Source organism: Spermophilus citellus (genome assembly GCF_964194105.1).
Source record: "Spermophilus citellus genome assembly, chromosome: 10".
NCBI classification, from domain to species: domain Eukaryota; kingdom Metazoa; phylum Chordata; class Mammalia; order Rodentia; family Sciuridae; genus Spermophilus; species Spermophilus citellus.
Window position 1 is genome coordinate 31,022,686 of NC_138197.1, and position 15,327 is coordinate 31,038,012.

At 41.7% G+C, this 15,327-nt stretch overlaps 1 protein-coding gene across 2 annotated transcripts in view; it reads right to left on the reverse strand.

The window, feature by feature from the left end:
- VWF (von Willebrand factor) overlaps positions 1-15,327 on the reverse strand; it is a 177,036-nt gene that overhangs the window by 69,735 nt on the left and 91,974 nt on the right. For both annotated transcript variants that reach the window (XM_081309814.1, XM_081309815.1), the window contains 7 exons: positions 13,915-15,293; positions 12,977-13,093; positions 12,754-12,894; positions 12,360-12,503; positions 9,963-10,127; positions 8,990-9,033; positions 8,518-8,695 (listed from right to left, as the gene is read on the reverse strand). In XM_081309814.1, coding sequence (XP_081165940.1) covers positions 8,518-8,695; positions 8,990-9,033; positions 9,963-10,127; positions 12,360-12,503; positions 12,754-12,894; positions 12,977-13,093; positions 13,915-15,293 — 2,168 coding nt within the window. The remainder of the gene's footprint in view (positions 1-8,517; positions 8,696-8,989; positions 9,034-9,962; positions 10,128-12,359; positions 12,504-12,753; positions 12,895-12,976; positions 13,094-13,914; positions 15,294-15,327) is intronic.

Here is a 15,327-nt window from a genome sequence, read left to right on the forward strand (position 1 = left end):
AGACACTGCGTCTGATAGAAGAAAAAGTTGGCTACGATCTACAAATTGTGGGGTCGGGCTCCAAATTCCTTAATAGGACACCCATAGCCCAAGAGTTAACAACCAGAATAAACAAATGGGACTTACTTAAACTAAAAAGTTTTTTCTCAGCAAGAGAAACAATAAAAGAGGTAAATAGAGAGCCTACATCCTGGGAACAAATCTTTACCCCCCACACCTCTGATAGAGCCCTAATATCCAGAATGTACAAAGAACTCAAAAAATTAAATAATAAGATAACAAATAACCCAATTAACAAATGGGCCAAGGACCTCAACAGACACTTCTCAGAGGAGGACATACAATCAATCAACAAGTTCATGAAAAAATGCTCACCATCTCTAGCAATCAGAGAAATGCAAATCAAAACCACCCTAAGATACCATCTCACTCCAGTAAGATTGGCAGCCATTATGAAGTCAAACAACAACAAGTGTTGGCGGGGATGTGGGGAAAAAGGTACACTTGTACACTGCTGGTGGGGCTGCAAAATGGTGAGGCCAATTTGGAAAGCAGTATGGAGATTCCTGGGAAAGCTGGGAATGGAACCACCATTTGACCCAGCTATTGCACTTCTCGGACTATTCCCTGAGGACCTTAAAAGAGCGCACTATAGGGATACGGCTGCATCAATGATTATAGCGGCACAATTCACAATAGCTAGACTGTGGAACCAACCTAGATGCCCTTCAATAGATGAATGGATAAAGAAAATGTGGCATCTATACACAATGGAATATTATGCAGCACTAAGAAATGACAAAATCATAGAATTTGCAGGGAAATGGATGGCATTAGAGCAGATTATGCTAAGTGAAGCTAGCCAAGCCCTAAAAAACAAATGCCAAATGTCTGCTTTGATATAAAGAGAACAACTAAGAACAGAACAGGAAGGAAGAGCATGTGGAAAAGACTACAGATAACAAAGACGAATGGGGGGAGAGAAACGGAGAGAGAAGGGAAAGCATATGGAAATGGTAGGAGACCTTCAAGGATACATAAAATTACAAGAGGCTATGAGGGGCAAGGGGGAGGGAAAAAAAAGGGAGAGAATTGAACAACAGCAGGGGAGATAGAGAGGGAAGATGGGAGGGGAGGGGAGGGGAGGGGTGATAGTAGGGGTTAGGAAAGGTAGCAGAATACAACAGACACTAATAGGGCATTATGTAAAAATGTGAATATGTAACAGATGTGATTCTGCAATCTATATTTGGGGTGAAAATGGGAGTTCAAAACACAATTTGAGTCTAATGTATGAAAGATGATATATCATGAGCTATGTAATGCTTTAAATAATCAATAAAAAATTAAAAAAAAATTGAATAAAGAAACTATATAACTCAATATCACAATCAACAACCTAGACTTAACTGACATATATAGAATATATCAACCATCATCAAATGGATATACCTTTTTCTCAGCAGCACATGGATCCTTCTCAAAAATAGACCATATATTATGCCATAGGGCAACCCTCAGTAAATATAAAGGGGTGGAGATAATACCATGCATTTTATCTGATCATAATGGAATGAAACTGGAAATCAATGATAAAAGAAGGAAGGAAAAATCCTACATCACATGGAAAATGAACAATATGTTACTGAATGATCAATGGGTTACAGAAGACATAAAGGAGGAAATCAAAAAATTCTTAGAGATAAATGAAAATACATACACAACATATCGGAATCTATGGGACACAATGAAAGCAGTTTTAAGAGGAAAATTCATCGCCTGGTGGTCATCCCTCAAAAAAAGAAAAAACCAACAAATAAATGAGCTCACACTTCATCTCAAAGCCCTAGAAAAGGAAGAGCAAAACAACAGCAAATGTAGCAGAAGACTAGAAATAATTAAAATTAGAGCGGAAATCAATGAAATTGAAACAAAAGAAACTATTGAAAAAATTAACAAAACTAAAAGTTGGTTCTTCGAAAAAATAAATAAGATCGACAGACCTTTAGCCATGCTAATGAAGAGAAGAAGAGAGAGAACTCAAATTACTAACATACGGGATGAAAAAGGCAATATTACAACAGATCCTACAGAAATACAGAAGACAATTAGAAATTATTTTGAAAACCTATATTCCAACAAAATAGAAGATAGTGAAGACATCGATAAATTTCTTAAGTCATATGATTTGCCCAGACTGAGTCAGGAGGATACACACAATTTGAATAGACCAATATCAATGGATGAAATTGAAGAAGCCATCAAAAGACTACCAACCAAGAAAAGCCCAGGACCGGATGGATATACAGCGGAGTTTTACAAAACCTTTAAAGAAGAATTAAAACCAATACTTTTCAAGTTATTTCAGGAAATAGAAAAAGAGGGAGCTCTTCCAAATTCATTCTATGAGGCCAACATCACCCTGATTCCGAAACCAGACAAAGACGCCTCAAAGAAAGAAAACTACAGACCAATATCTCTAATGAACCTAGATGCAAAAATCCTCAATAAAATTCTGGCAAATCGAATACAAAAACACATCAAAAAAATTGTGCACCATGATCAAGTAGGATTCATCCCTGGGATGCAAGGATGGTTCAACATACGGAAATCAATAAATGTTATTCACCACATCAATAGACTTAAAGATAAGAACCATATGATCATCTCGATAGATGCAGAGAAAGCATTTGACAAAGTACAGCATCCCTTTATGTTCAAAACATTAGAAAAATTAGGGATAACAGGAACCTACCTTGACATTGTAAAAGCTATATATGCTAAGCCTCAGGCTAGCATCATTCTGAATGGACAAAAGTTGAAGGCATTCCCTCTAAAATCCGGAACAAGACAGGGATGCCCTCTATCTCCACTTCTATTCAATATAGTTCTCGAAACACTGGCCAGAGCAATTAGACAGACGAAAGAAATTAAAGGCATAAAAATTGGAAAAGAAGAACTTAAATTATCACTATTTGCAGATGACATGATTCTATACCTAGAAGACCCAAAAGGATCTACAAAGAAACTACTAGAACTAATAAATGAATTCAGCAAAGTGGCAGGATATAAAATCAACACGCATAAATCAAAGGCATTTCTGTATATCAGCGACAAAACTTCGGAAACGGAAATGAGGAAAAACACTCCATTCACAATATCCTCAAAAAAAATAAAATACTTGGGAATTAACCTAACAAAAGAGGTGAAAGATTTATATAATGAAAACTACAGAACCCTAAAGAGAGAAGTTGATGAAGATCTTAGAAGATGGAAAAACATACCCTGTTCATGGATAGGCAGAACTAACATCATCAAAATGGCGATATTACCAAAAGTTCTCTATAGGTTTAATGCAATGCCAATCAAAATCCCAACGGCATATCTTGTAGAAATTGACAAAGCAATCATGAAATTCATATGGAAAAATAAAAGACCCAGAATAGCAAAAGCAATTCTAAACAGGAAGTGTGAATCAGGAGGTATAGCAATACCAGATTTCAAACTATATTACAAAGCAATAGTGACAAAAACAGCATGGTACTGGTACCAAAACAGGCGGGTGGACCAATGGTATAGAATAGAGGACACAGAGACTAATCCACAAAGTTACAACTATCTTATATTTGATAAAGGGGCTAAAAGCATGCAATGGAGGAAGGATAGCATCTTCAACAAATGGTGTTGGGAAAACTGGAAATCCATATGCAACAAAATGAAACTGAACCCCTTTCTCTCGCCATGCACAAAAGTTAACTCAAAATGGATCAAGGAACTTGATATCAAACCAGAGACTCTGCGTCTGATAGAAGACAAAGTTGGATCCGATCTACAAATTGTGGGGTCGGGCTCCAAATTCCTCAATAGGACACCCATAGCACAAGAGTTAACAACAAGAATCAACAAATGGGACTTAATTAAACTTAAAAGTTTTTTCTCAGCAAGAGAAACAATAAGAGAGGTAAACAGGGAGCCTACATCCTGGGAACAAATTTTTACTCCTCACACTTCAGATAGAGCCCTAATATCCAGAGTATACAAAGAACTCAAAAAATTAGACAATAAGATAACAAATAACCCAATCAACAAATGGGCCAAGGACCTGAACAGACACTTCTCAGAGGAGGATATACAATCAATCAATAAGTACATGAAAAAATGCTCACCATCTCTAGCAGTCAGAGAAATGCAAATCAAAACCACCCTAAGATACCATTTCACTCCAGTAAGATTGGCAGCCACTATGAAGTCAAACAACAACAAGTGCTGGAGAGGTTGTGGAGAAAAGGGTACACTTGTACATTGCTGGTGGGACTGCAAATTGGTGCGGCCAATTTGGAAAGCAGTTTGGAGATTCCTGGGAAAGATGGGAATGGAACCACCATTTGACCCTGCTATTGCCCTTCTTGGACTATTCCCTGAAGACCTTAAAAGAGCATGCTACAAGGATACTGCCACATCGATGTTCATAGCAGCACAATTCACAATTGCTAGACTGTGGAACCAACCCAGATGCCCCTCAGTAGATGAATGGATAAAAAAAATGTGGCATCTATACACAATGGAGTACTATGCAGCAATAAAAAATGACAAAATCATAGAATTTGCAGGGAAATGGATGGCACTAGAGCAGATTATGCTTAGTGAAGCTAGCCAATCCCTAAAAAACAAATACCAAATGTCTTCTTTGATATAATGAGAGCAACTATGAACAGAGCAGGGAGGAAGAGTAGGAAGAAAAGATTAACATTAAACAGAGACATGAGATGGGAGGGAAAGGGTGAGAAAAGGGAAATTGCATGGAAATGAAGGGAGACCCTCATTGCTATACAAAATTACATACAAGAGGTTGTGAGGGAATGGGAAAATAAACAAGGAGAGAAATGAATTACAGTAGATGGGGTAGAGAGAGAAGTTGGGAGGGGAGGGGAGGGGGGATAGTAGGGGATAGGAAAGGTAGCAGAATACAACAATGACCAATAGGACATTATGTAAAATTGTGGAAGTGTAACCGATGTGACTCTGCAATCTGCATTTGGGGTAAAATTGGGGGTTCATAACCCACTTCAGTCCAATGTATGAAGTATGTTATGTCAAGAGCTTTGTAATGTTGTGAACAACCAATAAAAAAAAAATAAAAAATAAAAATAAAAAACAAAAACAAAAAAAAAAAGAAAAAAAAGAAAAAAAAAGAATCAAATAGACCACAACACAATAATTATGGGTGACTTCAACACACCTCTCTCACATTGGACAGATCCTCCAAACAAAAGTTGAATAAAGAAACTATAGAACTCAATACCACAATCAATAACCTAGACTTAACTGACATATATAGAATATATCAACCATCATCAAATGGATATACTTTTTTCTCAGCAGCACATGGATCCTTCTCAAAAATAGACCATATATTATGCCATAGGGCAACCCTCGGTAAATATAAAGGGGTGGAGATAATACCATGCATTTTATCTGTTCATAATGGAATGAAACTGGAAATCAATGATAAAAGAAGGAAGGAAAAATCCTACATCACATGGAAAATGAACAATATGTTACTGAATGATCAATGGGTTACAGAAGACATAAAGGAGGAAATCAAAAAATTCTTAGAGATAAATGAAAATACAGACACAACATATCGGAATCTATGGGACACAATGAAAGCAGTTTTAAGAGGGAAATTCATCGCCTGGTGGTCATTCCTCAAAAAAAGAAAAAACCAACAAATAAATGAGCTCACACTTCATCTCAAAGCCCTAGAAAAGGAAGAGCAAAACAACAGCAAATGTAGCAGAAGGCAAGAAATAATTAAAATCAGAGTGGAAATCAATGAAATTGAAACGAAAGAAACTATTGAAAAAATTAACAAAACTAAAAGTTGGTTCTTCGAAAAAATAAATAAGATCGACAGACCTTTAGCCATGCTAATGAAGAGAAGAAGAAAGAGAACTCAAATTACTAACATACGGGATGAAAAAGGCAATATCACAACAGATGCTACAGAAATACAGAAGACAATTAGAAATTATTTTGAAAACCTATATTCCAACAAAATAGAAGATAGTGAAGACATCGATAAATTTCTTAAGTCATATGATTTGCCCAGACTGAGTCAGGAGGATACACACAATTTGAACAGACCAAGGAGAGAAATGAATTACAGTAGATGGGGTAGAGAGAGAAGATGTGAGGGAAGGGGAGGGGGGATAGTAGGGGATAGGAAAGGTAGCAGAATACAACAATTACTAATAGGGCATTATGTAAAATTGTGGATGTGTAACCGACGTGATTCTGCAATCTGCATTTGGGGTAAAATTGGGAGTTCATAACCCACTTCAATCTAATGTATGAAATATGATATGTCAAGAGCTTTGTAATGTTGTGAACAACCAATAAAAAAAATAAATAAATAAAATAAGAATAAATTAAAAAAAAGAGAAATAGAATTCTTAGCATTTTATAGTAAAACAGAAATGAACTTTTCATGAATGTGTGATGAGATGGCTCCTACTGTTAAGACAGAATTAGACTTAACATAAGTACTCAGAAAACTAAAACCTATAGCATTCTATCTGAATATTGTGATGAGCTCAAGACTCCAAACCTGAAACTTGCTTTCTCTTTGTTAAAAACAGACTGTGATCAAGGTCCTAAGGATTAAGAAAGACTGAGGAATTATCCCAGGTTTAATGAAAAATAGGTGTAGTTTGATTTCTAATTGTGCATCAGAAAAATAAATACAATTATTGAAATGACTTCACTAGGATAACCAGCAGACTTTGAATATAGATTGTATATTGGATAATGACATGGTGCCCATATTACATTTCGTGAAGTTGGTAACCATATTTTGGTTATACAAAGGAATGTCTTTGTTCTTAGGGAATTCATGAAATATTAGAACAAAAGATCCTAATATTAGAAACTCAAATGCTTTTTTTAAAAAAGTGTGTGTGTGTGTGTGTGTGTGTGTGTGTGTGTTATATGGACGTTTGTAAATACATACCTATACACATATAATTATGCACAGAAAGAGAGGCATGTACACACAAGAGCTTACAAGGTAAATCAGGCAGGAATATAAGCTGTCGAATCTAGTGTATAAAAGATTATTGTGCTGTTCCTGTAACTTTTCTGTAGCTTTGAATATTTCCAAAATAAAAAATAAACAAGCAAAAAAAAAAAAAAAAAAAACAAGAAGAGGTGGCTGACAACACCTGTCGGGCTAGAGAGAGCAGCAAGCTGAGCCGCACAGAACCTTCTGACCTGCCTCCCCTCTCCATGATCCGGCTGTGAGAGAAGCTGGGCACGCCCCTTTCCCAGAATGCAGAGGTGCTTTAACTCTGATCAAGTTTAGAATTTTAATTATTATATAGTTACATTATATTATATATTATATGCATTATACTATATTGTATATTACATTATATATTATATTATAATTATTATATTATATATATTAGTAAGCACCTAGTTACCAAGACCTTATTTGATGACTTAACGTGACCACAGAATTCTTTATGAATAAGCAGAAGTAACACGATGTCGGCTCAAGTTTTCATCTATGCTAGCAGGGAAATGTATCCCACTAAATCAAAAAAAAAATGGCTGCCCATTAATTATGATAATAGCAACAACAGTAACCAGGCACACTTTTCACCTGCAACCTGGGGATGTCTGAACTAATAGAATCATTAGCCCCTTTCAAACATAGCTCACTGCCAGCAATGGGGCAGGGGTGGGTAGAAGGATAAAGCAATATCAGAAAAACTTGAAAGGGATCTACCTGAAGATTGCTACAGGAAAGGGCAATCACATCCTAAATGGGGAGTGAAATATAAAATACAGTCTTGATGGCCTCCCACAGTGATATCTGTTCCACATTCTGGTGATGAGCCATCCTCTGCTGAACAGGGAACACCATAAGCAGCCATTTTTACCAACCATGAGGCAGAGGGCTCACCCACCCCCCGTGGGTAAACACACCCACAGCTTTACATGAGAGGGACTTGAATATGTCCTCCTCTTACAACAGGCCACCCTGATGATGAATGCTGCACAGAAACCCCATAGAGCTATGGGGGTGATGGGAGTCTTCTCTGGAGACATCTCCTTGCTATACTTCCACTGACACATCCCAAAGGCAGATTCCTGAGGTTGGCTTGCCAACAGCAAGCTGAACACTAACTGCAGAGAAGCAGTTTTTCCTTGGTTCTGCATTATCTCAGAAAGCACCTCCTAAAGACAGAGGAAGAGCACCTCCTAAAGACAGAGAACTTTATACCATCACAGAAGAGACTAGACAAAAACACACCCAGAGAACAAAACACCCAGAGAACAAAACACCCAGAGAACATGGGAGGGAAGGAACACAGGTAAGGAAAGCACAGCTCCCACAGAGGGGAGCAGAAGGGTACTCGCAGGCTGTCAGCTTTGGCTGTACCTTTCTGCACCCCAAGTTAAAAGCACAGCTCCTTTGACACTGTCCATGCTGGGGAAGCAAAGACTCACAGGGGCAGGTCCAGTGGCAGCCGCAGGTCTCTTCCACCCGAATAGGGGACTGGCCACTGGGGCATGAAGGCCTGGGTCCCCGGTCACAGTTGACCCGATGATTCTTCAACAAGGTCTGACCATCTGGCAGGCAAGTGACTGTGTGGCACTGATCTGGCAAAGTCCAGACATCCCCAGGCTGCATGAGATTAAAAATAGAGTCAGGTAAGGAATGGGCTGAGGCACCACAACTCGAAGTCCATCTGTCATACAACTGACCACATCTGAGGACTCAAGAGATCGGCCTTCATGGCAAGGAGGCTGTACATGAGATCAGAAGCAGGATTCAAGGTCTACAGATCCCCAACCCCTTCCCACCAAAAATAACAGGAGAGTAGAAGCAGAATTGGACTCAGACCAAGAAGAATGAATTAACCAAGAAGAGCCCAAGAATACATTTGTGATCTTTCAAAGTCAGAAGAAAAGGACTTACCCTCTTCTCATTCCCATCTTCATCCATACAAATTCTAACAAACCCTGAAACAGATACAAATAAAGCTTTAGTTCTCACATATCACCCAGAAATTCTAAGCCATTCATGATGTCTGCTTGAGCTGCCTGGTCTAGCCTTAAAGACAACTCAACTCTGAAAAGAATATGAATTGGTTTCATAGTGGGGGCAGAGGACACAAAGTTAAGAAGTGAACATCTGTCGTTCATCAGACATGCTTTGTGGTAATTATTAATTATGATAATAGTAAATAGTAACCCAGGGTGAACTTTATACCATCACAGAATCATTAGCCCCTTTCAAACATAGCTCATTGCCAGGAATGGGGGTCAGGGGAAGGTAAAGCAAGATCCTAAAAACTTGAAAGGGATCTACCTAAAGATTACTCCAAGGAAAGGGCAATAACTCTGTAAGGTTATGGCTTACAGTTAATTACATTAGTAAAATACAAAAAAAAAAAAGCTCCCCCCCCAAATTATATGTTTGTGTGAGTTTTTCTTCTTTTGAGTTTCTAATCTAAAATCAACTTAATCTATGGTCCTTTGAATTTAGATTCTATGTTTTTGGACTTCTAACGCCCTATATACTCATGTGAAGAGTGAGTATAGGACTGTGGTCTGCAAGATGTTGGGGTTCCTTGCTTATGTCTTCCAATTTTTTTTGTTCAAGATCCCTCTGCACAAATAAGCATGGCTTTCTCAGCTAAGTTTAGATGGATGGTTCCAGTGGAAAGAGGAGGATGGACAGAATACTTTCTGGTGGGCACTGGAGGTTTGTAGTGTTTGCCTTCCATAAGCAGAAACTTAAAAGGTCCTGGTCTATAACCATCTTCAGTCAAGGGCAGATCTTATGCTCTTTTTCAGAAGCACCTTGGGTCTCTAACAGTAGTTTTGGTTTTGTGGGGGATTTTGTCATTGATTTTGTTTTTGAGATAGATATGAAAGAAAAGACTCACCAGAGCACAGCTTGTGGAAGAAGGAACTGTCCAGGGTGACCATTGTAGGGAGGTCTTCAACTCGCTGGAGCCTTACCACATTGGACCTGGCCTCTGGGCCTGCCAAGATCCTCAGCTGGGCTTCGTCATACCGATCCCCAATGCCAATGGGGAACACTGACACTCCTAGAGTTAGAAAAGGGACAAAAAGGTTCTGTGGTCAGATGGGCTCAAAACAGACTGGCTTGATGCTGTTCCCAACACCAGCATGGAACTGTTTAGTCTGGTCACATACAGCAACCCTGTGAAGAAGGCATTCATTCACTCTGAGCTCCTACTCTGTGTCAGGTACTATCCTAAGTAGTGGGGACATAGCAATGAGCCAAGCCATAACATCCACGTTCCCTGTCTTCATGAAGCTTATATCAGGAAGGGATAGACAACAAACACCTACAAAAAGCAAACAAACAAACAAAAACCCCTCAATATATAGTATTTTAGATGCGTACGCATGCTTGTGGGGAAATGAAATGGGATAAGGAGGATGGGAATGCCCAGGAGTAGGGATAGGGGTTATCATTTTATATATGGTGGTTAGAGAAGTGTTCAGTGAAAAGATGGAAATAAGGATAGAAGGAGGCAAGAGGACATCTGAGGGGGGAATAACCCAAGCAGAGAGATCAGCGAGTGTGAAGGCCCAGGGCAGAAGTGCATGCTCTGAGGGTACTGCTCTTGCAAAGCTTCTCAGGCCATGGTCAGGACATAATGTGTTCTCTTACGGAAACAGAAACCAGCCAGGACTATGGGGCAGAGGAGTAACAGGAACTGACTTGGATTGCACAGGATCACCACAGCTGCTGCTCTGAGAATGAACCATGGGAGACTAGAGTGAAAGCCGAGGTTGCAGTTAGAAAGCTACGGGGGTGATCCAAGTGTGAGACACTGGGGGCTGGGGTATGGGTGATGGTGTGATCCTCAACATATTTTGAAGACTTGGCTGTGGTTTGCAGCTGGATTGTATGGGGGCATGAGAGAAAAAGAGGATTCGAGGATGCTAGGATCTTTAACCTGAACAACTTGAAAGGACCGAAAAAAATACAACAAGAGAAAATTTGGTTGTGATGTCAGGAAGCTGGTTTACAGGGAATTGCCTGTTAGAACACTGATGCTCAGTTGAGGGGAGAAGTCTGGGCCAAGGACAGGAATATCAAAGTCTGTGGTATATAAACACGTTTAGACTCATGGCACTGTATGAGACCACTGAGCACTGGGTAGAAGAGAAGAGAACATTTCACGTGCTAAGCCCAGATTACTTCCTGCCCAACTCTCGATAAGAAATTGAGACTTTAAATAGTTCAGTGACTTGCCCTGAGTCACCTCTAAACAATATTTTCTTTTTTTCCTAATAAAACTCTTTCTCTAGATTCTTGATACTAAAGGAGAAAAATCTCCAACCTAAAATTCCTTAATTCAGCTTTCCAGAAAGTTCTAGGTATTTGTAATTTGAAATAGAGTGGAGTTGCTAGCAACTTTTTAGCTCCTGTGAGTTCATTTTATCATCCAAATATATACCCTTTACCTTCTAGTATCCTTTTTCCTAAAATTATAGATTTCAACAATATATCATTCATTCAACAAAAATATTAAGTGGTCAGCATTTTGTGAATAGCACACAGGTGATCCAAAAATATAGCAAGATTTTGCCCTTTACAGAACTCCCAGTTTGTTCCAGAAAGAGCTATGTACCAAACTAATACAATACAATTGGCACATTTTGAGTATTTCAGGCTAAGCAGCATTTGAAAGAGGAAGAGTTAGTTCTCCAGGTGGTCATGAGAGGACTTGGCATCACCCTACTCACTCAGACCTCCCTTGGGCACATGATGTCTCCATCCTGGCTCACTTCTGTTGCAATTCACAGCAAGGGTTCTATGGGGCACCAAGGCCAGGTCATATCTATGCCCTTCCCCCCCCCCCCAAATGCACCATCGTTTGTGTCTTGTCCCTCCAGCTCATTAGCCTGGTAACAGCAAGGGTTCTGAATACATGAAGACCCTAACAGTTCTCCAGGACCCACAATGAGTCACTCTGGCCTTGGGTGTGTGGCATTCTGGAGAAAGACCAAGAACACCACATTAAAAAGTAAAGGTGTAGAAGTACAGTCATCCCTGGACACAGGAGGAGAATGCGAAGAATTCAAGGCTGTCATCACAGCACACAGACAAGCCCAGTATAAATGCACCCTTACTATTGCTTTGTTTCCTAATAATGCAATGACTGAACTATTTCCTGATGTTTGGTATGCAAGTGGGTATCAAGCAAATTCAAAATCAGCCAGAACATCCAAAAGCAACCTCCACCCACTTTCACTCCTCTGGCTTCTTAGAAGAGTCTCGGGATTGTACACTAGACACTCACGGCTGGATCTGGCCACTTCAGCTGCTGCATCTACTGAATCAGTGGAGATGTCCATGACCAGGACGACCACTGCCTTTGAGGATCCAGGCCTGGCACCATGTACTTCTGAAGTGACATATCGCACAGCAAAAGCCAAAGCATCCCCTGAGAAAGAAGATCAGACCAAGTCAGTACCAACTGCAAAAGCAAGTGTTTCTGAAGCAGGTGCACATCCAGTCTCATGGAGGATCCTTAAATGGTTAGAAGACTGAACAATTTACAGTAGGATCTGGAAGAGACCTGGAAGAGCATCCAGACAAGGCATCAAGTGACAGACCAAGGTCACTCAGTCACTTATGCCAAGAATCAGGACCAGAATGCATATTTTGCATTCAGGCCAAGGCACCAACATTACCAATTTGGCTGGGGCCTCCCTCCCGCTGCATAAGATCCACTAGATTCAGTAAATGGGCTTTGTCCTGGGCCACATTCCAGGGCACATCGATGGTGGTGATGCTTCCATACTGGAGCACGGATACCTGAGTGAGATGAGGCCCTAATGGAAAAGAAAAAATGAGAGTCATTTTGAATCAGAGCCAGAGCCTCTTCTCACCTGCGGCCTCAGGTGTATCACTCACCTATGTTGGCCTTGGAAATGAAAGCCTTGGCAAAACTCTTCATTTCATCAAAGTAAGAAGCTGGAAAACCAGAGGAGCCATCCAGGAGAAGGACCACATCCAGGGGCTGGCTACAGTCTGCAAAGAGAACAGGAAGGTGAGCACACAAGGACTGCCAGGAGACTCCAAGTCAGGAGCCTCTCGGGGGAGTGTCCCGAAATCCTGGATGAAGATGGGGGCATAGGGCCAGCCGATGCTCTCCAGCTCCTGCACATCAGCCAGGCACCACATTCAGTGGGCTATGCAGGGCTCTCAGGACCACATGGCTAGGTATCTGGGATAGTCCTAAACATACGGAAGAGACTGGCTTACAAAAAGGTTAATTATTTGCCCAAAATTATCCAGCTAGCAAGTGGCAGAAGTGAGATTCAAAGAATGTAAGGTGATCTGTTTCCGCAATCTGAGTAGTGATGTCACTTGTCACCCGACTTCCTGGCCTTGACTGGAGGACTGTAAGCTACCTGGAATAATTCCATCCATCCAGTGTGGTCTAAAGGAAGCTGACTGTCACCAAAATTGACAGAAGTTACCTTCAAGGCAGAAAGTAGGATTGAGTGGGGATGCAGCTGAGTGATAAAGTAAGACTTGCATTTTTCACTCCATATCCTTGGTATTTTTTAAATATTAATAATAGGCTTGTATGACCTTTGAATTTATAGTCACTAACAAAATAAGTTTCCCCAACACACACACCCTCACCTTGCAAAAAAACAAATAAATAAATCACAATGTAGTTCTCTCCTGCCCAGAGGAGGATACACAGGCACTCTAAGGCACAGGTTTGACCAAGTGCACAGAGCAGGGAAGGTGGGATTAGAACCCAAGGGTCACATGACTACAGCTGCACACAGCACCAAGGCTCCTCATTGCTCCCACTCGCACATGAGGCGTCCACATACCTGGGGCAGTGGGTAGAGTAGGCAACTGCAGCCCCTCTTCAGAGCAGCACCTCTGCAGCACCAAGTCAGGAGCCTCTCGGGGGAGTGTCTCAAAGTCCTGGATGAAGATGGGGGCGTAGGGCCAGCCAATGCTCTCCAGCTCCTGCACATCAGCATGTGGGCCCACGCCAATGGGCACCACCTGGATGTCTCCAGGCAACCTCTTGATCTCATCAGAAGCAGGATTTCCAGTGACCATGTAGACCAGGTTAGGTGCCTGGTCCCGGTCTCCCTGGCCAGCAGAGAAGCTGTTCTCAGAGACATACTGCAGGGCCAGTCCCGTGTTGGTCCTATTTCCACCCCGGTAGCGGATCTCCCGCACCTGCTGCAGCACATCTCCCTTGGACTGCGCCTCGCTGAAGGTATGCTCCACAGTCACCGTGTACGAATACTGCAGCACAGAGACGTGGATGCTATCCTGGCCCACGTCCATGCGTTGAATCACCTCTTCCATGAACTCCTTGCTCCTGTTGAAGTTGGCCTCCCCAACTTTGTCTGAGCCCTCCAGGACAAACACCACATCCAGAACCATGGAGTTCCTCTTGCGTCCCGATGGTGAAATTTCCAAGAGCCCGGGACCCACAGTGACTTGTGCCACTTGGGGATGCTGCGTGGGTACAGGGACCTCGGGGGCAAGGTCACAGGTATAGCTGATAATCTCATCCCTCTGCTGCTCCAGCTCATCCACGCTGCTCAGCACAAAGGCCTTGTTTTCAGGGGCCTGCTTCTCAATGAGGCGGATCTGCTTGAGGTTGGCATGTGGCCCAATGCCCACCGGTATCACAATGACCTTCTTCTTCTTCAGTCCCTGGACATAGCGGACCAAGTTCCGGGTCATCCGTGGGGGCTCCTGGCTGGCAGTCAGGAGCAGCACAATGCGGGAGGCTTCAGGGCGGGTGATTTTGCCAAAGATTTGGAACAGAGTGTACTTCAGGACCTCGCTGGTGGAGGCCACCTGGCTGCCCACGTACTTCACCTGGCTGGTTATGCGCCGCAGCTCTGACGGCCGCTTCCGAGCCTTGAGCTCAATGTAGGCATGGGAGCCATCGTGGTACTCCACCACAGCCACGCGGATCCGCTTCTGGGAGATTTGTAGTCTCTCCATCATACCCACGACAAAGGCCTTCAGCACTTCAAACTCAGCCTCGGAGAGCTTGGAGGAACCGTCCAGCAGGAAGACCAGATCCAGCAACTTGCTGCAGTAGAAGTCATGCATGGGTGGCTCTGGGGTGTCCTCCACATACGGGGTGGTGGCCCCGAGTGGGGCATCTGTGGGGGGCAACACCAGGCCTCCAGGTTCCTGGCAGGCTTCACAGGTAAGGTTGGCACCATCACAGTGACTGTAGCAGAGGGGAAGAAACAAATGATTCACAA